This window comes from Pristiophorus japonicus, chromosome 14 (genome assembly GCF_044704955.1).
Source record: "Pristiophorus japonicus isolate sPriJap1 chromosome 14, sPriJap1.hap1, whole genome shotgun sequence".
In the NCBI taxonomy this organism is placed as follows: domain Eukaryota; kingdom Metazoa; phylum Chordata; class Chondrichthyes; family Pristiophoridae; genus Pristiophorus; species Pristiophorus japonicus.
In genome coordinates, this window is record NC_091990.1 from 52,941,448 (window position 1) to 52,963,642 (window position 22,195).

Sequence of the window (22,195 nt, forward strand, 5' to 3'; positions counted from 1 at the left end):
CCTCCTTCCCCCCCAATCTCCTCCTTCCCCCCCAATCTCCTCCTTCCCCCCCAATCTCCTCCTTCCCCCCCAATCTCCTCCTTCCCCCCCCAATCTCCTCCTTCCCCCCCAATCTCCTCCTTCCCCCCCCCAATCTCCTCCTTCCCCCCCCCAATCTCCTCCTTCCCCCCCCAATCTCCTCCTTCCCCCCCCAATCTCCTCCTTCCCCCCCCAATCTCCTCCTTCCCCCCCCAATCTCCTTCCCCTCCCCCCAATCTCCTTCCCCTCCCCCCAATCTCCTTCCCCTCCCCCCAATCTCCTGCTCCCCTCCCCCCAATCTCCTGCTCCCCTCCCCCCAATCTCCTGCTCCCTCCCCCCAATCTCCTGCTCCCCTCCCCCCAATCTCCTGCTCCCCTCCCCCCAATCTCCTGCTCCCCTCCCCCCAATCTCCTGCTCCCCTCCCCCCAATCTCCTGCTCCCCTCCCCCCAATCTCCTGCTCCCCTCGTCTCCTTTATCCCCTTCTCTTCCCCCTTCTCCCCCCCATCCCTCTTCCCCCCCATCCCTCTCCCTTCCCTCTCTCTGCTCCCCCCCTCTCTCCCCCTCCCCTCGCTGTCAGAAACACAGACACTGACAGAGAATGAGAGACACACACAGACAGACAGCGATAGAGACACACTGTGGGGGGGGGGGAGGCATCCCAGCATGCTGTTGGAGGGCTCCCGGTGCTGCAGTCGGTAAGTAGAAAATGTTTTATTTATTGATTTAAAAAAAAAAATTATTTCTTATTAATTTTTTTGATTGATTTATTGGTTGATTTGTTGATGTATTTATTATTTATTATTGATGATGGCTCTTTATTTGTAAAACTGAAGTGTTTAATGTTTGTAAACTTCCCTTTAAACCCCCCCCCCCACCATTCCCTACGCCTGATTTGTAACCTATGCCTGATTTTCTAAAGTGTCGACAAGGTTTTTTCGAGCGTACAAAAATCTTCACTTACTCCATTCTAAGATAGTTTGGAGTAAGTTTTCACTCACGAAACTTTGAAATCAGGCGTAAGTGGCCGGACACGCCCCCTTTTGAAAAAAAATTCTGTTCCAAAGTGAAACTGTTCCAATTGACTAGAACTGGAGCAAACTAAATGACGAGAATTCCGATTTCTAAGATACTCCGTTCTACACCAGTTGCTCCTAAAAGTCAGGAGCAAATCATGTGGAAACTTGGGGCCATGGAAAATAGGTGCAGGAGAAGACCATTCGGCTCTTCGAGTCTGCAACACCATCCAATATGATCATGGCTGATCATGCAACTTCAGTACCCCACTCTTGCTTTCTGTCCATACCCCTTGATCCCTTTAGCTAACTCCCTTTTGAATATATCGAACGAACTGACCTCACCAACTTTCTGTGGTAGAGAATTCCACAGGTTCACAATTCTCTGAGTGAAGAAGTTTTTCCTCATCAAATGGCTTATCCTTAGACTGTGACCCCTGCTTCTGGACTTCCCCAACAATGGGAACATTCTTCCTGCATCTAACCTGTCCAATCCCGTCAGAATTTTATATGTTTCTATGAGATCCCCGCTCATTCTTCTAAATTCCAGTGAATATCAGCCTAGTCGATCCAGTCTTTCTGCATATGTCAGTCCTGCCATCCCGGGAATCAGTCTGGTGAACCTTCGCTGCACTCCCTCAATAGCAAGATTGTCCTTCCTCAGATTAGTAGACCAAAACTGAACACTATATTCCAGGTGAGACCTCACCAAGGCCCTGTACAACTGCAGTAAGACCTCCCTGCTCCTATACTCAAATCCTCTCGCTATGAAGGCCAACATGCCATTTGCCTTCTTCACCGCCTGCTGTATCTGCATGCCAACTTTCAATGACTGATGTACCATGACACCCAGGTCTCGTTGCACCTCCCCCTTTCCTAATCTGTCACCATTCAGATAATATTCTGCCTTCCTGTTTTTGCCACCAAAGTGAATAACCTCACATTTATCTATATTATACTGCATCTGCCTTGCATTTGCCCACTCACCTAACCTCATTCTGTAGCCTCTTAACATCCTCCTCACAGCTTACACCGTCACCTAGCTTAGTGTCATCTGCAAACTTGGAGATATTACATTCAATTCCTTCGTCTAAATCATTAATGTATATTGTAAATAGCCAGGGTCCCAGCACTGAACCTTGTGGTACCCCACTAGCCACTGCCTGCCATTCTGAAAAGGACCCATTTATTCCTACTCTTTGCTTCCTGTCTGCCAACCAGTTCTCTATGCATGTCAGTACATTACCCCCAATATAATGTGCTTTAATTTTGCACACCAATCTCTTGTGTGCGACCTTGTCAAAAACCTTTTGAAAGTCCAAATATACCACATCCACTGGTTCTCCCTTGTCCACTCTACTAGTTACACCCTCAAAAAATTCTAGAAGATTTGTCAAGCATGATTTCCCTTTCATAAATCCATGCTGACTTGGACCGATCCTGTCACTGCTTTCCAAATGCGCTGCTATTACATCTTTAATAATTGATTCCAACATTTTCCCCACAACTGATGTCAGGCTGACCGGTCTATAATTCCCTGTTTTCTCTCCTTCCTTTTTTAAAAAGTGGGGTTACATTAGCTACCCTGCAATCCATAGGAACTGATCCAGAGTCTATAGAATGTTGGAAAATGACCACCAATGTATCCACTATTTCTCATGACTAAATTGGACAGCTCTTTCAAACAGCCGGCGCATGCATGACGGGCCAAATAGTCCCCTTCTGTGCTGTAAGATTCCATGAAAAGTTGGCACCGATCCACGTCAGGAGATATGACCGGTGTAAGGGGCGAGAAAGATGTAGATGGGAATATATGTGCTTGGGGCCTCGGCAGCTGAAGGCACAGCCGCCAATGGTGGAGCGATGCAAATCGGTGATGCATAAGAAGCAGATCAGCCATGATCTAATTAAATGATGGGACAGGCTGGAGGAGCTGAATGGCCTGCTTTTGATCCCACGACAGTTATCTTTCTGTGTAAATGTGTGACCTTTGGTGTTGGAATCCAGTGGGCCAATGCTTTTCTAGTGGGTTGGCTGTTCTGGTGTGCTTCTTTCCCACCAATGAAGTGGCAGCTCGGCCCAACTGCGGGTTTGGAGGCAGCAGTTTATCTCTCCATCCTGCTCTCCCATTCAATCCCTCTTTCCCAGTAGTGACATCAGCTGAGCCAGGCGAGCTGTGATTGGCCGTTACTAAGCCAGCCGAGTTGTGATTGGTCGTCACTGAGCCTGAGCCAATCGAGCTGTGATTGGCCGTCACTGAACTAGCCGAGCTGTGGTTGGACAAGATGTGTGGAATTTTCTGGGTTCTGATTGGCAGATTCGGTGTATTTGAAATATAAACAGTTGTGGCGTGGGGTAGCGGCGGCAGCAGCAGCGAGGAACAGTGAGTGAGAGGTGCCTGTGAACGCTTTAATGTCTGGCTGGGTATGGTTGTGTTCCGTGCTGGGTTGAGTCGCAGACTTCCAGTCTCTATGGAGGAACCTAGTCGGCCCGGGGCTGTGGGAGAGCTGTGCTGGTGGGCCCCAGTGCTGGCGTTAGCAGGGCTCAGACCGGGCGGGGTGGGGGTAGGGTCACTGGGGGGGCTGTTGGGAGAGGGTCACGGGGGGCGAGGGGGAAATGTTGGGGGAGGGTCACGGGGTGGGGGCGGGGGAAATGTTGGGGGAGGGTCACGGGGTGGGGGGTGGAAATATTGGGGGAGGGTCACTGGGTGTGGGGGTGGAAATGTTGGGGGAGGGTCACGGGGTGTGGGGGGGAAAATGTTGGGGGAGGGTCACGGGGGGAAATGTTGGGGGAGGGTCACGGGGGGGGGGGGGGGGAATGTTGGGGGAGGGTCACTGGGGAGGTGATGTTGGGGGGCGGGGAGGTGATGACTGGGGGGGGGGGATGTTGGGGGAGGGTCACTGCGGGGGGCATGTTGGAGGAGGGTCACGGGGAGGTGGGAGGGAATGTCACTGGGGCTGCTGTTGGGGGAAGGTGGAATATTGTGTTTCAAGCTATCGAGATTAAGTTTAATCGCACATCTTTTGACCAAGCTTACGACACGGTTCTGGCAAAGGGTCATTGACCTGAAATATTAACTCTGTTTCTCTTTCCACAGATGCTGCTTAACCTGCTGAGTATTGCCAGCATTTTCTGTATTTATTTCAGATTCCAGCATCCGCAGTATTTTGCTTTTGTATCATCCTTTGGAAGGATGCCGAGCATCCTGGCCACTTGGATGACCAGATTGTGAGGATACAAAGCAGACTGGAGCTTTTGGTACTGCCAGCGGCCCTCTAATAGGGCAGTCATGACTGCGAGGACCAGAACGTTCTGGACAATCGGGAAAATAAGAGCATTAGAACATAAGATATCGATGTAGGAGTAGGCCATTTGGCCTTTCGAGCCTGCTCTGCCATTCAATAAGATCATGGCTGATTTGATCATGGATTCAGCTCCACTTCCCTGCCTGCTCCCCATAACCCTTTATTCCCTTGTCGCTCAAAAATCTGTCTATCCCCGCCTTAATAATATATTCAATGACCCAGCCTCCACAGCTCTCTGGGGCAAAGAATTCCATAGATTTCTAACCCTCTGAGAGAAGAAATTACTCGTCATCTCAGTTTTAAATGAGGGGCTCCTTATTCTAAGACTATGTCCCCTAGTTTTCGTTTCCCCTATGAGTGGAAATATACTCTCTGCATCCACCTTGTCGAGCCCCCTCATTAGCTTATATCTTTCAATAAGATCACCTCTCATTTTATTTTCTATGTTTCTATAGACATTAAGGGGTATGGGGAAAAAGCGGGAATATGGTGTTAAGATAGAGGATCAGCCATGATCATATTGAATGGCGGTGCAGACTCGAAGGGCTGAATGGCCTACTACTGCTATTTTTCTATATTCTGAACTCCAATGTGTATAAGCTCAACCTATCCTCATAAGTCAAACCCCTCATCTCTGGAATCAACCTGGTGAACCTTCTCTGAACAGCCTCCAATGCAAGTACATCCTTCCTTAAATATGCAGTACTCCAGGTGTGGCTTCATCAATACTCTGTACAGTTGTAACAGGACTTCTCTGCTTTTATACTCTATCCCCCTTTCAATAAAGGCCAACATTCCATTTGTCATCCTGATTACTTGCTGTACCTGCATACTAACTTTTTGTGTTTCATGCACAAGGACCTCCAGGTCTCTCTCTGCTGCAGCACTATGGAATTTTTCACCATTTAAATTATAATTTTCTTTTCTAATACTTCTGCAAAAGTGGATGACCTCACATTTTCCCACATTATGCTCCATCTGCCAAATTTTTGACCACTCACTTAACCTGTCTATATCCCTTTGCAGATTTTTTGTGTCCACCTCACGATTTGCTTTCCCACCCATCTTTGTAATATATAGGAGACGAGTCAGTCCCAGACCGATGGACCCACATTGTAAACCACATCCTACCATTTATTCCCCAGGGTGGCAATGCCCCTTCTCAGTGTCCTTATTGTCCTGAAGCATCTGGACAAGAAGGATTTGGGAAGTTACTGTCCTATTGCAGGTGGATTGCAGACTGACAAAATCATAGAAATTTACAGCATGGAAGGAGGCCATTTCGGCCCATCGTGTCCATGCCGGCCAACAAGAGGCTATCCAGCCTAATCCCACTTCAGGTGCACATCCAAGTACTTATTAAATATGGTGAGGGTTTCTGCCTCTACCACCCTTTCAGGCAGTGAGTTCCAGACCCTCTGCATGGAGAAACTTCCCCTGAAATCCCCTCTACCAATTACTTTAAATTTATGCCATCTGATTGTTGACCCCTCTGCTTAGGGAAATAGGCCCTTTCTATCCACTGTACCTAGGCCCCTCCTAATTATATACACCTCCAATGAGGTCTCCCTGCTGTCTCCTCAGTTCCAAGTAAAACAAACCCAGTCTATCCAATTTGTCCTCATGGCTAAGATTCTCCACTCCCAGCAACATCCTCGTAAATCTCCTCTCTACCCTCTCCAGTGCAATCACGTTCTTCCTGTAATGCAGTGACCAGAACTGCACGCAGTACTCCAGCTAACCAATGGCCTAACCAGTGTTTTATACAGTTCAAGCATAACCCCGCCCCTCCCCCCCCCACTCTTATATTCTGTGCCTCGGCTAATAAAGGCAAGCATTCCCATATACCTTCTTAGCCACGTTATCTACCTGGTCTGCTACCTTCAGGAATCTGTGGACATGCACTCCAAGGTCCCTTTGTTCCTCTACACTTTTCAGTGTTCTGCCATTTAATGTGTATTCCCTTTCTTTGTTAGCCCTCCACAAATGCATTACCTCACACTTCTCCAGATTAAATTCCATTTGCCACTGTTCTGCCCACCTGACCAGTTGATTGATATCTTCCTGTAGGCCGCAGTTTTCTTCATTATCAGCCACACAGCTGATTTTAGTATCATCTGCAAACTTCTTAGTCATACCCCCTATATTCAAGTCTTGATGATTGATGTATACCACAAAAAGCAAGAGACCTAGTACTGAGCCCTGTGGAACCCACTGGAAACATCCTTCCAGTCACAAAAACACCCATCAACCATTACCCTTTGCTTCCTGCCTCTGAGCCAATTTTGGATCCAACTTGCTACTTTGCCCTGGATCCCATGGGCTTTTACTTCCGTAACCAGTCTATCATGTGGGACCTTATCAAAAGCTTTGCTAAAATCCATATACACTACATTATACGCACTGCCCTCATCGACCCTCCTGATTACTTCCTCAAAAAATTCAATCAAGTTAGTCAGACACAACCTTCCCTTAACAAATCCGTGCTGACTATCCTTGATTAATCTGTGTCTTTCTAAATTAAGATTTATCCTGCCCTTTGGGATTTTTTCCAATAATTTTCCCACCACTGAGGTTAGACTGACTGGCCTGTAATTATTCGGTCTATCCCTTCTTAAACAAAGGTACCACATTAGCAGTCCTCTGCAAACACACCTGAAGCCAGAAAGGATTACATAACAACATAAGAAATAGGAGCAAGAATAGACCACCTGGCCCCTCGAGCCTGCTCTGCCATTTAATAAGATCATGGCTGATCTGATCATGGAAACATAGAAATTAGGTGCAGGAGTAGGCCATTCGGCCATTCGAGCCTGCACCGCCATTCAATAAGATCATGGCTGATCATTTAACCTCAGCTTTCCTGCTTTCTCTCTATACCTCTTGATCCCTTTGGCCATAAGGACCCCGCTCCCCATAACCCTTTCTTCCTTTATCGCTCAAAAATCTGTCTATATCCGCCTTAAATATATTCAACGACTGAGTCTCCACAGCTCTCTGGGGCAGAGAATTACACAGATTTATAACCCTCTGAGAAGAAATTCCTCCTCGTCTCAGTTTTAAATGGGCGGCCCCTTATTCTGAGACTATGTCCCCTAGTTTTAGTTTCCCCTATGAGTGGAAATATCCTCTCTGCATCCACCTTGTTGAGCCCTCTCATTATCTTACATGTTTTGATAAGATCATCTTTCATTCTTCTGAACTCCAATGTGTATCGGCCCAACCTATTCAACCTATCTTCATAAGTCGACCCCCTGATCTCTGGAATCAATGTAGTGAATCTTTTCTGAGCAGCCTCCAATGCAAGTATATCGTTCCTTAAATACAGAGACCAAAACTGTATGCACTACTCCAGGTGTGGCATCACCAATACCCTGTACAGTTGTAGCAGGACTTCTCTGCTTTTATACTCTATCCCCCTTGCAATAAAGGCCAACATTCCAGTTGCCTCCTGGATTACTTGCTGTGCCTGCATACTAACTTTTTGTGTTTCATGCACAAGGACCCCCCCAGGTCCCTCTGTACTGCCGCACTTTACAATTTTTCTCCATTTAAATTATAATTTGCTTTTCTATTTTTTTCTGCCAAAGTGGATAACCTCACATTTTCCCACATTATACTCCATCTGCTAAATTTTTGACCACTCACTTAGCCTGTCTATATCCCTTTGCAGATTGGAAAATGATGGTCACCGTCTCTGCTGTTTTCTCTTTTAATTCATTTGGGATACATTTCATCACGGCCTGGGAACTTAGCCACTTTCAAAACTGCTAAACCGCTTAATACCTCCTCTCACTATGTTTATTTCATCTAATATTTCATACTCCTCCTCCTCGATAGCAGTGTCTGCATTCCCCATCTCTTGTGAAAACAGATGCAAAGTATTCATTAAGAATCATACCCTCATCTTCTGCCTCCACACAGATTACCCTCATAGTCTCTAATAGGTCCTACACTTTCTTTAGTTATCTTCTTGCTCTGAATATATTTATAAAACATCTTTGAGTTTCCCTTGATTGTACTTGCCAAGGATTTTTCATGCTCTCTCTGCTTTCCTAATATCCTTTTGAATTTCACCCCCAGACTTTCTATACTCCTGGAGATTCTGCAGTATTTAGTGCTTGGTATCTGTCATAAGCTTGCCTTTTTTTCTTTATCCTACCCTGTATGTCCCGAGACATCCAGTGGGCTCTAGATTTGTTAGTCCTACCCTTTTTCTTTAAGGGCACAGATTTGGCCTGAACACTACGGGCCCAAGTTTCCACACGATAAAAAAACGGGCCCCCCTCCGAGCTGGGCGCCCGTTTTTCGCGCCGGAAAAATAACGCGCGATTCTGGAGCGCCCTGCAGTTCCATGTCTGCTTGGCGCGGCGCCCAGGGGGTGGAGCCTACCACTCGTGCCGATTTTGTAAGTGGGAGGGGGCGGGTACCATTTAAATTAGTTTTTTTCCTGCCGGCAACCGTGCGCATTGGAGCGTTCGCGTACGCGCAGTGTGAAGGAAACATTGGCACTCGGCCACTTTTGTAGTTCTTTGTAGCTGTTTAATTTTTGAACATTTTTTTAATAAAAGCACATTGCCATCAGCACTGAGGCTTCTTGCAGCAGTGAGAAGGCTGCAGGAAGCCTCAGAAAGTGGAGGCAGCCGCCCCCCCCCCCCCCCGCCCGCCGTCAGGAACGGCTGCCTCCTCTCCCCCTCCCCCCCCCTCCCTCGCATGCACGAACGGCTGCCTCCTCTCTTTCCCCCCCCCCCCCCCCCCTCCTGTGGGAACGAACGGCTGCCTCCTCTCCCCCCCCCCCCCCCCCCCGGCAGGAAGGAACGGCTGCCTCCTCTTTTCCCCACCCCCCGCGGGAACGAACGGCTGTCTCCTCCCCCCCCCACCCCCCCGCGGGAACGAACGGCTGCCTCAATTCTCCCTGGCTGAAGCACTTTCACACAGGTAGGAAGATGGTTTATTTAATCTTTTCTTTGCTTATACATGTTTATTCAGGTTGGATTTATTTGTATAATATTTGTATAAGTATAAATAAGGATTTATTATAGAATTTAATGACTTCCCTTCTCTCCCCCCCCCCCCCCCCCCCACCCCCACCTCGTTCTGGACGCCTAAATTGTAACCTGCGCCTGATTTTTTAATGTGTAGACAAGGTTTTTTCAGTTCTACAAAAATCTTCACTTGCTCCATTCTAAGTTAGTTTGGAGTACGTTTTCACTGTGGAAACTTTGAAATCAGGCGTCAGTGGCTGGACACGCCCCCTTTTGAAGAAAAAATTCTGTTTCAAAGTGAAACTGTTCTAACTGACTAGAACTGCAGAAAAGAAAATGTGGAGAATTGCGATTTCTAAGATAGTCCGTTCTCCACCAGTTGCTCCTAAAAAATCAGGCGCAAATCATGTGGAAACTTGGGCCCTACAGATCTCCTCCTTGGATGCCTCCCACTACCCTGACACTAATGTGAATGTGTAAAGAAGGGTTGCGAATGTGGTAGATGGATAGAGAATGTGGCAAAAGGATGGAGATAGGGAATCATGGGAAAATAGCTAAAGAAATGTCAAGATGCAGACAACTGCAGAATCAACAGAAAAAAAAGGCGTTACCAAGAGTTGAAGTTGAGGTTAGATACGGGTCATGAGAAAGACACAAGGCAGCACAAAGAAAGAAAGCAATCCTAGATAGGAGGGGAAAAGTAATAGCTTTTACTGATAAGGAGGAAGGGAAACTAATTGGGTTCTTTACTGATAAGGGAAGACAGTGTAGCAAAGCTATAACTAACCTGACCCTGACACCAGCCCTAATTGGGAGACTTTCTTGCCTGCCATTGGACGTACTCGGCGGGGGGACAGGGAGGCAGAAAGGGATTGGATATACCAAGTGCTAATCAAATGTGTTCTGTTTTGAAAATGTATAACTGTTGTTGTGTCGCACTGAAAAGGGGCTTGTCCAGGGGAAGGTAAACAGGCTCTGATTGAGAGTGTCCCTTTGTCTTGACAAGTCCCGGCCGGAGAATCTTCAATAAAGGTCTTTTACAGAAAAGGCAAAGAGGTGTTCGCGTGTCAGTGTATTCGCTGAAACAGATTGAGGGGAAAAAGAATCCGTATTAACACTGATTTACCTTCAAGTAGCTGTTTCCAGTCCACTATGAAAGTGGTGGAATAGGATAGCTGAAATGGACAATGGACTCTAAGGCCTCGTCCTGTAAGGGCAGTTCCTACCTGAGCTCAGTGACATTGTGCTGGTGAATAGGCAGGAGAGTGATATGATCTGCACCGGGGTAGATGGAACAAGGCAGAACATGGGAGAGTGAATGGAACAGGAGAGGTCACCTGTGCTCATCTGTTTGGCAGTGGTGGTGACACAATAGCCTCCTCTTCCCAGGTTAAAGAGACCTGGTTTCCTCCTTTTACCGCCCCCACCCCCCCGCTCCACTTGGTGACAATAATGGTCTCAAAGAAAGACTTGCATTTATATAACGCTTTTCATGACCACCAGATGTGTCCCAAAGTGCTTTACAGTCATTTAAGAACTTTTAAATGTTGTCACTTGTAATGTAGGAAATCTGCATGCTGGGGCAGAGTGCTGAGTAATGTCACAGTGGTAAATTTTTGCCTGGTGCTGTGTACAGCACCCAAGGCCTGGGCTCAACCAAGTGGATCCATATTGGATCAGCCTTGGGGGAAAGTCACAGAACTCTTTGAAGGTATCCCCTCTCCCTAAACCTCCCACAGACTCGACCCGATATAAGTGAGCAAGGCCTCCCTCCCAGGCTGTTGGGGAATGGAAGGTTCCCAGTTTTTCTGGGCGGTGAATTGGTTTTTAAAAAAAACAGACTTCCTTCTGAATTTAAGAAAAAAGACCCCCAAATTCCTATTGTTTTCATACCAAAATTTGGCCTGTAGATACAGCAACATCGCTTCTGTGCCATCAGCAGCAAGCACATTGTGTGCTGTACGTGCTACACTGATGTTTTAATTCAGTCTAGGGATGTGGGCATCGCTGACGAGGCTGGCATTTGTTGCCCATCTCTAATTGCCCTGAGACGGTGGCGGGCTGAACCATTGCAATAGTAACGATATTTTAATACAGCTGAGGCCTTTCTGGGCCACTTCCAAGGGAGTTGGAGGTCAACCATGTTGGTGTAGTATTGCAGTCCCATATAGGCCAATATAAACTAGGTGGGAACGGCGGGTTTCCTTCCCTAAAGGACATTAGTGAACCAAGGAATGAAAAAAAAATTAAAAGCAAGATCGTAACTGTACTCCTGTGCATAAACTCCAACAATTTTAAAGGGACTGCAGGAAGAGAGAGACCTAGGAAATATAGGCATAAGAGTACAAAACACAGGAAGTTATGGTAAATCTATAGTTGGAGTGTTGTGGCCTAAGCTGGAGTATTGTGTCCAATTCTGGCACCACACTTTAGGAAGGGCGTGAAGGCTTTGGAGAGGGTACAAAAGAGTTTTACTGGAATGGTTCCAGGGATGAGGGATTACAGTTAGGTGGATATACTGGAGAAGTTGGGGTTGTTTTCCTTGGAGCAGGGAAGCCTAAGAGGAGATTTGATAGAGGTGCTTAAAATCATGAAGGACTTAGAGAGAGTAAATAAAGGGAAACTGTTTCCAATGATTGAAGGGCCGATAACCAGAGGACAGAGTTAAGGTGATTGGCAAAAGGAAGCAGAGGCGACATGAGGAAAAACTTGTTTACGCAACGTGTGGTTAGAATTTGGAATGCAATGCTTGATAGCGTGGTGGATTCGAATTCAATAGTAACCTTCCAAAGGGAAGCGGATAAATACTTGAAGGAGGAAAAGTTGCAGGGATATGGGGAAAGGGGGGTGTGGGGACTGACTGGATTGCTCTTTGCTCGTTGGGCCGAATGGCTCCCTTCTGTGCTGTACTCTTTGCTAAGAAGTTCTATGAATGATAAGAGTGCATCGGTTTTATGGTCTAAAGAACCATTTGGGCTGAGAAGGCCAAACCAAGTCTGTGAATGTGCTGGAGCCTAGCAATTGTTAAAGTGCCACTGCTGGAGATGCTGATCTTTCACAAAGGCGGGGAACCCGGGTGATGGCTATATCAGTGAGGCTCTTCTGTACCAGTGATTATACGGGTCGTTTATTCTATCAAGCTTCACATTGAGCTGAATTTGCTCGGTTGGAAAGGAAGAAGCTCGTATAATCCCAATGTGCAATTGTTGTCTTTTTAAATTTTGCAACATTACTACAAGAAATTTTCCAAAAATGTCCGATGGAATGAAACTAGTTCATATAATGTTAGTAAACTGTAGCAGCTGTTGCCTTTGTCAACCAAGCATAATGTTGCTAATCTGTCAAAACACTGGATTAAGATAGATGACATACTGACTTTAAAAACTCTGATATCTGAATTTTAAAAGGAGGGAAAGGTAAATCTGAAAGCTTTTTCTTGTTCTTAGCACACTTTATTTAGCATTTATCCTGTTCAGAAAGTCAGCACATCTGTTATCGTGCCCTCAAATACTGTATCTCATTATCTTCAATTCCTTTCTTTCAGGTAACCATGCCTACAAAGCGGAAAGCAACTCGTTGCAAAAATGATACATTGAAATTAAAAAAGCACGAAAAGCTTCAGGCTTTCCTTAAGGATTTTGACATTGAAGGTACAGTAATAAATTTAGACTGTTCAAAAGTTCGAAGCTGACTCCATATTGGTAGCAATTATGGTAGCAACTATACCAATGTTTCGCACACACACACACACACACATTCCGGGGTGGGGAATCAGTGGTATAGTTGATTTTATTTTGAGGTTAGGGTAAAGGTATGTTGTGGCACTTTGCATCCATCAGTGTTAAGTTTCACTGGTTGGAGTGAACTGGGGAAAATTATACTTTTCTCTAGTAATAATACCCCTCACCTTGAGCACTGAATTCTGAATGAAGCTGAACATCGGTTAATTTGTCAGTTTGTAATTGCACTTAATGTTTGCTGGTCTGAGCTGTAACTATTTTTCTTCTGTAGTTGATCGGCGAAAGAGGGAGATGGAAAAAACAATGAACAACCTTCTCATCACAGTAGATGCTCATTACAGTCGTGCAATTATGAAACTTCCACTGGCTGTTCGACAGATGAATAACCTGGATTACCTTGGTAAGACATTGCTCCCTCTATCTGCTATGCACTGTGTTATGTATTTATGCTTGGGGTTACCAGACACCAGGGGGCGCCATTGTCGGAGGCCATCGGGCTATACGCAGTGTGCGCGGTCGCTGGTACCATGTCACGCGGGTTACTTTGGACGCGAATAAAGTTGGATCAGGTTTGCACCTGAAACAGTTTATAGTAACAAGTCTTTTGAGTCATTATATTCATTACACACTGTTACAGGCTTGAGATAGATTAGGGCTCTCAAACAGAAATCACCGCTGTATTTTTATGATTTATCTAGTTGAAGGCCTGAATCATTAGCACATGTGGTATCTGCAGAAAGCTCCATTTTAAGCACACATTAGGAGATTTATCCTATAGCCTTAGTGGCCAGTTTCTTCAGAGCTCAGGAATGGGCATAAGGATCCCAAAATGGCTGATCTTGGAATACAAACATAAGAATTAGGAGCAGGGCTGGAGCCTGCTCCGCCATTCAATAAGACGATGGCTGATCTTCGATCTCAACTGCACTTTCCCGCCCTATCCCCTCTTGATTCTCCTAGCGTCTAAAAGTTTATCTCTCTCCACCTTGAATATGCTGAATGATTCAGCTTCTACAGCCCTTTGGGGCAGAGAATTCCAAAGATTCACAACCCTCTGTGTGAAGAAATTCCTCCTCATCTCAGTCTTAATTGGCCGGCCCCTTATCCTGAGCCTATGCTCCCTAGTTCTGGACTCTCCAGCCAGTGGAAACCACCTCTCAGCATCTACCATGTCAATCCCTCTCAGAATCTTCTATATTTCAATGAGATCACCTCTCACTCTGCTAAACTCCAGAGAGTATAGGCCCAATCTCTCCTCATAGGACAATCCTCTCATCCCAGGGATCAATCCAGTGAACCGTGGTTGCATTCTTGTACTGCAGCCCCTTGCAGTAAAGGCCAATGAGAAGTGAAGTTTTGATGTCACGTTTTTCTGAGCCACTTTATTTTTACTGTTTGTGGGCGGGGGAGGGGGTCCTACTGTTCCATTTTGTGCGTTTGCTATTGTTTTAATGGATGTACCTTAAAATTTAGGCCAAAAGTCTTCTAAAAACGCATGGTATTGAAATATATTTGTGTACTGGATTGGACATTGTACATCTAGGTTCATGTTTTCAAAATGTTAAAATGTATACTAAAGTGCATTAAATCAGCAAGATTTGTATGTTTTTTGTTAATTAATTTGCAAGGATTAGAAATTAATGTGCTTCTTTACTTTCAGTATATGTCTATATGTATTATTTTCCTGAAACCGCTTTTGAAGCCATAAAACTGCACAAGTTAATTCCTTTTTTTCATAATCCAGCGCATTAAGTTTAACAGCCAGATTCTCAGGTATTTGCTTCAAAGTGTAACGGAAAGATGTTGATGTAATCGAGGTCATTGTGTAGCATTAAGCAATGTTGTTCGAGTTGGGTTCAAATGACGGCCAGACAAATGAAATGAATTTGCTGTTGAGTTCCCCCAAGCTACTTCCCATGCTAATTACCTGCCAACTGCCCCACCCCCCCTAAAAATAGATCTCCATTCTTGTTCGTATGAACAATGAGCTGTCAGCCTAGCTGTGTTGCCTCAGAGGATAAAGATCTTGGGTTCAACCCCCCATTCCAGGACGTGAGAATCTAATCTAAGCAACAACTTTAGTGCAGTACTAAAAGAGTGGCCTCTTTCAGATGGGGTGTTAAGCTGAGGCCATGTTAAATATTCCATGCCACTTGAAGAGCAGAGAAGTTCTCCCAGTCTTCTGACCAACATTAACAACTTACATTTATAGAGCGCATTTAACGTGGCAAAACGTCCCAAAATGCTTAACAAGAGTGATCAATAAAAACATTTTTGACTGCAAGCCACAGATGGAGATATCCGGACAGATGACCAAAAGCTTGGTCAAGAAGGTTTTAAGGAGCATCTTGAAAGAGGAGGGAAAGGCATAGAGGTTTAGGAAGGGAATTCTAGAGCTTGGGGCCAAGGCAGCTGAAAGCACGGCCGCCAATGGTGGAACAATTAAAATCTGAGCTACAAAAGAGGCTAGAATTGGAGGAGCACAGATATCTCGAAGGCTCGTAAAGCTGGAGGAGGTTACAGAGATGGGATGGGGTAAGGCCATGGAGGGATTTGTAAACAAGGATGAGGATTTTAAAATTGAGGGCTTTGTCAAACCGGGTGCCAGAGTAGGTCAGCAAGCAAAGTGGTGATGGGTGAACAAGACTTGGAGCGAGTTAAGATACGGGCAACAGAGTTTTGGATGAGCATAAGTTTACGTAGATGGAAGATGGGAGGCCATCTAAGAGAGCATTGGAATAGTCAAGTCGAGAGGTAACACAGGCATGATTGAGGATGTCGGCAGCAGATGAGCTGAGGCAGGGTCGGAGTGGGCATTGTTATGGAGGTGGAAGTAGGCAGTTTTGGTGACGGAGCGAATATGTGGTCGGAAGCTCATCTCGGGGTCAAACACAACACCAAAGTTGCGAACGGTCTGGCTCAGCTTCAGACAATTGCTAGGCATGAAAACAGACCATGGCCGTTTGTGAGATTTTGATGTGCACAAGTTAGCTGCCATACTTGCCTAAGTAACAATGACTACACTTCAAAAAGTAATTCATACATATGAAGCACTTTGGGACATCCTGAGGACATGAGAGGTGCAGTATAGATGCAAGTTCTTTCAGCAAAATAGTTAAACTGATTATTTAAAAAAAATGTCAACTTAAGGGACTGGTACTCTTAACTTTGAGTTTAACTTGGAATTTCTTGCGGGGAGGCAAGTACTTACAATAGTACGGTGTCCTTGGCTGAATGTAGTTACAGTGAAACCTGTAAATTAGGGACACCTAAGGAACTCGCATCAGGTGTCCTTATTTTTAAAATAGTCATTGTATGTACAGTAAACTGGATGAGCCAAATATTCAGGATTTTCTGTTTCCTACAGTGTCCCTTTTTCTCGCCTTCTCCTGGAATCATGTTTAATTTTGGAGCTCTGTAGCAGGATGTGATTTCAGGTCATTTTCAGGTTGGCTTTCCTAGTTTATTGCCATTCCATGGTCCTTTTCTATTAAGGAATTGATGTCCTGATCCTGAGATCTGCTGCGTTGGCAGCCTGCACCGGGCGAGGTGGCTGCTCTATGGTCAGAGTGTCTGGCAGATCCCAGCCAAATTGGGAGGTGGTGGGAGGGCCGGTTCATGTTCTGGAGACCCCTGTCCAGGACCCCTTCTCTCTGTGCTGCAGCTGCTCATGTTTCAAGTGCTGCGGTCTGGGTAGGGGGCTGTTAGCAGCTCATCTGTTCTTGACATACTGGTGGAGTAGAGTTGCCAACTCTGGTTGGAGGCATCCCTGGAGGTTTGATCACGTGATGTTCTGACCACATGACATTTGACCATATGATGCACGTGAAATCGGATCACATGACATCCACAAATGTTGGTTCCCTGTAGATGAGAATATTTATTTGTGATTTTGTGCTAGCAGCTGTTGTGTGAGAAGTTCTAAGAGCCAGGAGGCCACCTGAGAGCAGGCGAAGAGGGGAAACGGAGGATGAGGAAAAGAGGAAACCATTCTCTCCATCTCCCTCTTTTCCACTCTTGAGCCCCCAACGATTTAATTCTCGCCCCCACAACAATTTCAGGCTACCCTCCTGTGAATCAGGATTCCCAAATCTCCCCTCCCTGGACCAGCAGTTCCTGGCCTTTTTGTTCTGGAGATCTCTTTACCAAGCATCCATACCGGCAGAAAAACTCCTTTATCCCTGCGATCGAGCCGTGCAAGCATTCCGTCCCAGAGACAGTGGTTTCTCAGTTGCTATGTGTGATGTCTTGAATAAAGAGTCAGACTAGATACTGCAAGCTCAAAGTAAGGTGTGACCGTAGTCCTTTATTACAGATCTCAGAGTGCCTCTCCAGTCTGTGAGGCCTCCTTATATACAGGTACTCCCAAGGGATTGTGGGATCCCTTGGGACTCGAGGATAAGCCCTCTGGTGGTTAGACATGGTATTTATAGGGTTAGCTTACATAGCAACACGCCCACCCGCCCCCAAAAGTCAATAGTGTAACTATTTACAATGTGAGTCGACCTGGGGCCTTCCTTTCCCTGCTTGATCATCTCGGTGCAAATGCTGGTTTACGTGAGTCATTTGTTGGGCCCTCGCTGGGCTGCTGGGGGTGGCGAGTCCTGCAGCGGGTGATGGGTTCTGCTTCGTGGTCAACTGCTGGGTCAGTCGCCACGTGTGTGTGTGTGTGTGTGTGTGTGTGTGTTGGAGGGTTGAAAAAGGGGTCTATTGTGGGTTGTTCTGGATAGTCCGTAAATCTGAGTTTGGTTTGGTCCAAGTGTTTACTGCAGGTGAGTCCATTTGAGAGTTTGACCACAAACACCCTATTCCCCTCTTTGGCCAAAACTGTGCCAGGAAGCCATTTGGGACCTTGTCCATAGTTCAACATAAATACAGGATCATTTATCTCAATTTTGCGTGACACATTTGCGCGATCATATGTATTCTGTTGAAGCCGCCTGCTCTCTACCTGTTCGTGTTGATCAGGGTGGACTAACGAGAGCCTTGTCTTAAGTGCCTTTTTCATGAGCAGTTCAGCGGGAGGGACCCCAGTGAGCAAGTGGGGTCTTGTGCAGTAACTAAGCAGGACTCGGAATAAGCGAGTCTGCAATGAGCCTTCAGTTACCCTTTCCAAGCTCTGCTTGATTGTTTGAATTGCTTGTTCTGCCTGACTGTTGGACGCTGGTTTAAACAGGGCAGATGTGACGTGTTTGATCCCGTTGCGGGTCATGAACTCCTTGAACTCGGCACTGGTAAAGCATGGCCCATTGTCACTTACAAGGACATCAGGTAGGCCATGCTTGGCAAACATGGCCCGTAGGCTTTCAGTGGTGGCAGCATCTACAACCACTAAGAGAATTTTTCCCAAGAATGGGCCTGCATAGTCGACATGGACCCTGGACCACGGTTTGGAGGGCCAGGATCATAAACTTAGTGGCGCCTCCCTGGGTGCATTGCTTAACTGTAAACATGTATTACATTTGTGCACGCAGGACTTTAAGTCTGCATCGATACCGGGCCACCACACATGGAATCTGGCTATCGCTTTCATCATTACGTTGCCTGGGTGGGTGCTGTGGAGATCACTAATGAAGGTGTCCCTGCCCATTTTTGGCACCACTACCCGATTACCCCATAGAACGCAGTCTGCCTGTATAGACATTTCATCTCTGCACCGCTGGTACGGCTTTATTTCTTCCTGCATCTTTAATGGGACACTAGACCAACTCCCGTGGAGCACACAGTTTTTTTACTAAGGACAGTAAGGGGTCCTGGCTCGTCCAGGTTCTAATCTGTCGGGTGGTAACAGGTGATTTCTCACTCTCGAATGCTCCCATTACCATAACTAAATCTGCGGGAGGTGCCATCTCCACCCCTGTGGTGGGCAGTGGCAGCCTATTGAGAGCATTGGCACAGTTTTCTGTGGCGGATGGCGTAGTTGTATGCGAACAACGTGAGCGCCCACCTCTGGATGCGGGCTGATGCATTCGTATTTATCTCCTTGCTTTCAGAAAAGAGGGATATGAGCGGCTTATGTTCGGTTTCCAATACAAATCTGAGCCCGAACAGATATTGATGCATTTTCTTTACCCCGTAAACACATGTTAACGCTTCTTTTTCGATCATACTGTGGGCCCTCTCAGCCTTAAACAGACTTCTGGATGCATAAGCAATCGGTTGCATGTTCCCAAATTCATTAGCTTGTTGCAATACACACCCAACCCCGTACGACGACGCTTATGCTAGTACCAAACGCTTACATGGATCGTACAACACAAGCAATTTGTTTGAACATAACAGCTTCCTAGCTTTCTCAGAGGTATTTTCTTGGCTTTTACCCCATACCCATTCATCTCCTTTACGCAGTAAAGAGTACAGAAGTTCTAACAATGTGCTAAGACCCGGTAAGAAGTTACCAAAATAGTTCAAGAGTCTTAGAAACGACCGCAGCTCCGTCATGATCTGTCTTGGTGCTTTCTTGATTGCCTCCGTCTTCGAATTGGTGGGCCTGATGCTGTCCGCCGCGATTCTTCTCTCCAGGAACTCCACTTCAGGCGCCAGGAAAACGCACTAGCCCCACACGATTAAGCCGACTAAGAACTTGCTCCAGGTTCTGCAGGTGCTCGACGGTGTCCTGACCTGTAACCAAGATGTCGTCCTGGAAGACCACGGTACGCGGGATCGACTTCAGCAAGCTTTCCATGTTCCTCTGGAATATCGCCGCGGCCGATCGAATCCCAAACGGGCATCTGTTTTAAATGAAGACACCTTTGTGCGTGTTGATGCAGGTGAGGCCTTTCGATGATTCCTCCAGCTCCTGCATCATGTAGACCGAGGTCAAGTCCAGCTTCTCGAACGTTTTCCCTCCCGCCAGTGTTGCAAATAGGTCGTCTGCCTTTGGTAGCGGGTATTGATCCTGCAGTGAGAAACGATTGATAGTTGCTTTGTAATCACCACAGATTCTGACGGTGCTGTCTCCCTTGAGGACTGGAACAATCGGACTGGCCCACTCATTGAATTCGATCGGCGAAATGATGCCTTCTCGTTGCAGCCTGTCCAGCTCGATCTCCACTCTCTCTCTCATCATGTAAGGTACCGCTCTCGCCTTGTAATGGCTGGGTTGCACCCCCAGAATCAAATGGATCTGCATTTTTGCTGCTTGGAACTTCCCGATGCCTGGTTCGAACAGCGAGGGGAACTTGTTTAGGACCTGGGCATATGAGATGTCGTCGACGGACGAAAGCGTTCGGACGTCGTCCCAGTTCCAGCATATCTTTCCCAGCCAGCTCCTGCCGAACAGAGTGGGACCATCGCCCGGTACCACCCAGAGTGGTAACTCGTGCACCGCTCCATCGTAGGAGACCTTTACGGTAGCACTGCCGATTACGAGAATCAGTTCCTTTGTGTACGTTCTCAGTTGAGTACGAATGGGAGTCAGGACTGGCCTTGAGGCCTTGCTGCAGCACAATTTATCGAAAGTCTTTTTGCTCATTATGGACTGGCTTGTGCCAGTGTCCAGCTCCATGGACACCGGGAGTCCATTTAATTCAACCTTCAGCATTATTAGGGGACACTTTGTGGTAAATGTGTTTACCCCATATACCTCTGCCTCCTCAGTCTGAGGCTCTGGTTTGTCGTGATCCACCGTGGATCTGTCCTCCTCTGCAACATGGTGGTTTGCAGGATTAACAGGGATTGCAGCTCGCCTGCACATGTGTTGGAGGTGTCCCATTGTTCCACAGCCCTTGCAAACGTATCCTTTGAAGCAGCATCAATGGAAACGATGATCACCCCCGCAGCGCCAACAAGGTGTTAATGGCCTTGTATTCAGCACCCTTGATGGTGGACTCTGAGTCATCTACGGACGTGCAGCTGCAGGCGTGTAAGTCCTGCCCTGTACATTTCGATTTAAAAACAACTTTACTTTGTTCACAGTACTTGCAGCAGCACTCGTGTGCTGAGAAATTTGTTTGGTATTGTCACTGGTGGTGATAAATGCCTGGGCAATCGCTATGGCTTTACTCAAGGTTGGGGTCTCTACAGTCAAAAGTTTGCGAAGTATTACTTCATGGTCAATGCCAAGTACAAAGAAGTCTCTGAGCATGTGCTCCAAGTGTCCTTTAAATTCGCAATGTCCTGCAAGGCAACTTAGGTCGACGTAGCTCGTCCACTTTCTGGCCTTCGGACCTCTTGTACGTATAGAACAGATACCTCGCCATCAGAACGCTTTCCTTCGGGTTTAGATGCTCCCGGACCAGTGTGCACAACTCATCGTATGATTTGTCTGTAGGTTTCGCTAGAGCGAGCAGATTTTTCATGAGGTCATACATTGGTGCCCTGCAAACGGTGAAGAGGATCACCCTTCGTTTGGCAGCGTTCGCTTCTCCTTCCAGCTCGTTGGCCACGATGCATTGGTTGAGTCGCTCCACGAAGGTTTCCCAATCATCTCTCTCTGAAAATTTCTCCAGGATGCCCACGGTTCTCTGCATTGTTGCGGTGGGGTTCGTCATCTGTATCTCATTGCCAGTTGTTATGTCTTGAATAAAGAGTCAGACTAGATACTGCAAGCTCAAAGTAAGGTGCGACCGTAGTCCTTTTATTACAGATCTCAGAGTGCCTCTCCAGCCTGTGAGGCCTCCTTTATACAGGTGCTCCCAAGGGATTGTGGGATCCCTTAGGACTACAGGGGATAAGCCCTCTGGTGGTTAGACATGGTATTTACAGATTTACATACATAACACTATGCATACTGGGTAAAGAAATCTCCGTTACAGAAAAGTGTTTTTTTTTTTCCTCCGCTAGTGCCTCGAACTCACTGTGTCCAATGTTTTATGTTGTAAACAGACTTGGTGCATTTCTGTCCGTAGTTGGTCATTTCCGAGTGTCCGTGGTTTGACAGGGCAGTTTGTATTTGTCATTTGGGATTGTCAGTAAATGTCTGTTTTTGGGGGTGTCTGTTTGTACAGGTTTCACTATTGCTATTAAGAATTGTTTTTCTTTCCTTTTAAAGAAATGGGTGGAAGCGCAGAGGCAGTGGCTGAAGCGGAACAAGTAAGTTTTTTTCCGATCTCATCACATCAAATGCTGAGTAAAGTAAAATCCTAATGCAACATAATGCCCTTCCACAAAGGTAGGGTGTCAAAGGCTTGCA

General features: G+C 46.5%; 1 protein-coding gene across 2 annotated transcripts in view; it reads left to right on the top strand.

Annotated features, from left to right (window-relative positions):
- The window catches only part of LOC139279908 (borealin-like), a 46,506-nt gene that overhangs the window by 12,096 nt on the left and 12,215 nt on the right, over nt 1-22,195 (top strand). For both annotated transcript variants that reach the window (XM_070899219.1, XM_070899220.1), the window contains 3 exons: nt 12,867-12,972; nt 13,334-13,462; nt 22,055-22,095. In XM_070899219.1, the coding sequence (XP_070755320.1) occupies nt 12,873-12,972; nt 13,334-13,462; nt 22,055-22,095 (270 nt within the window). In that variant the 5' untranslated portion in view covers nt 12,867-12,872. The remainder of the gene's footprint in view (nt 1-12,866; nt 12,973-13,333; nt 13,463-22,054; nt 22,096-22,195) is intronic.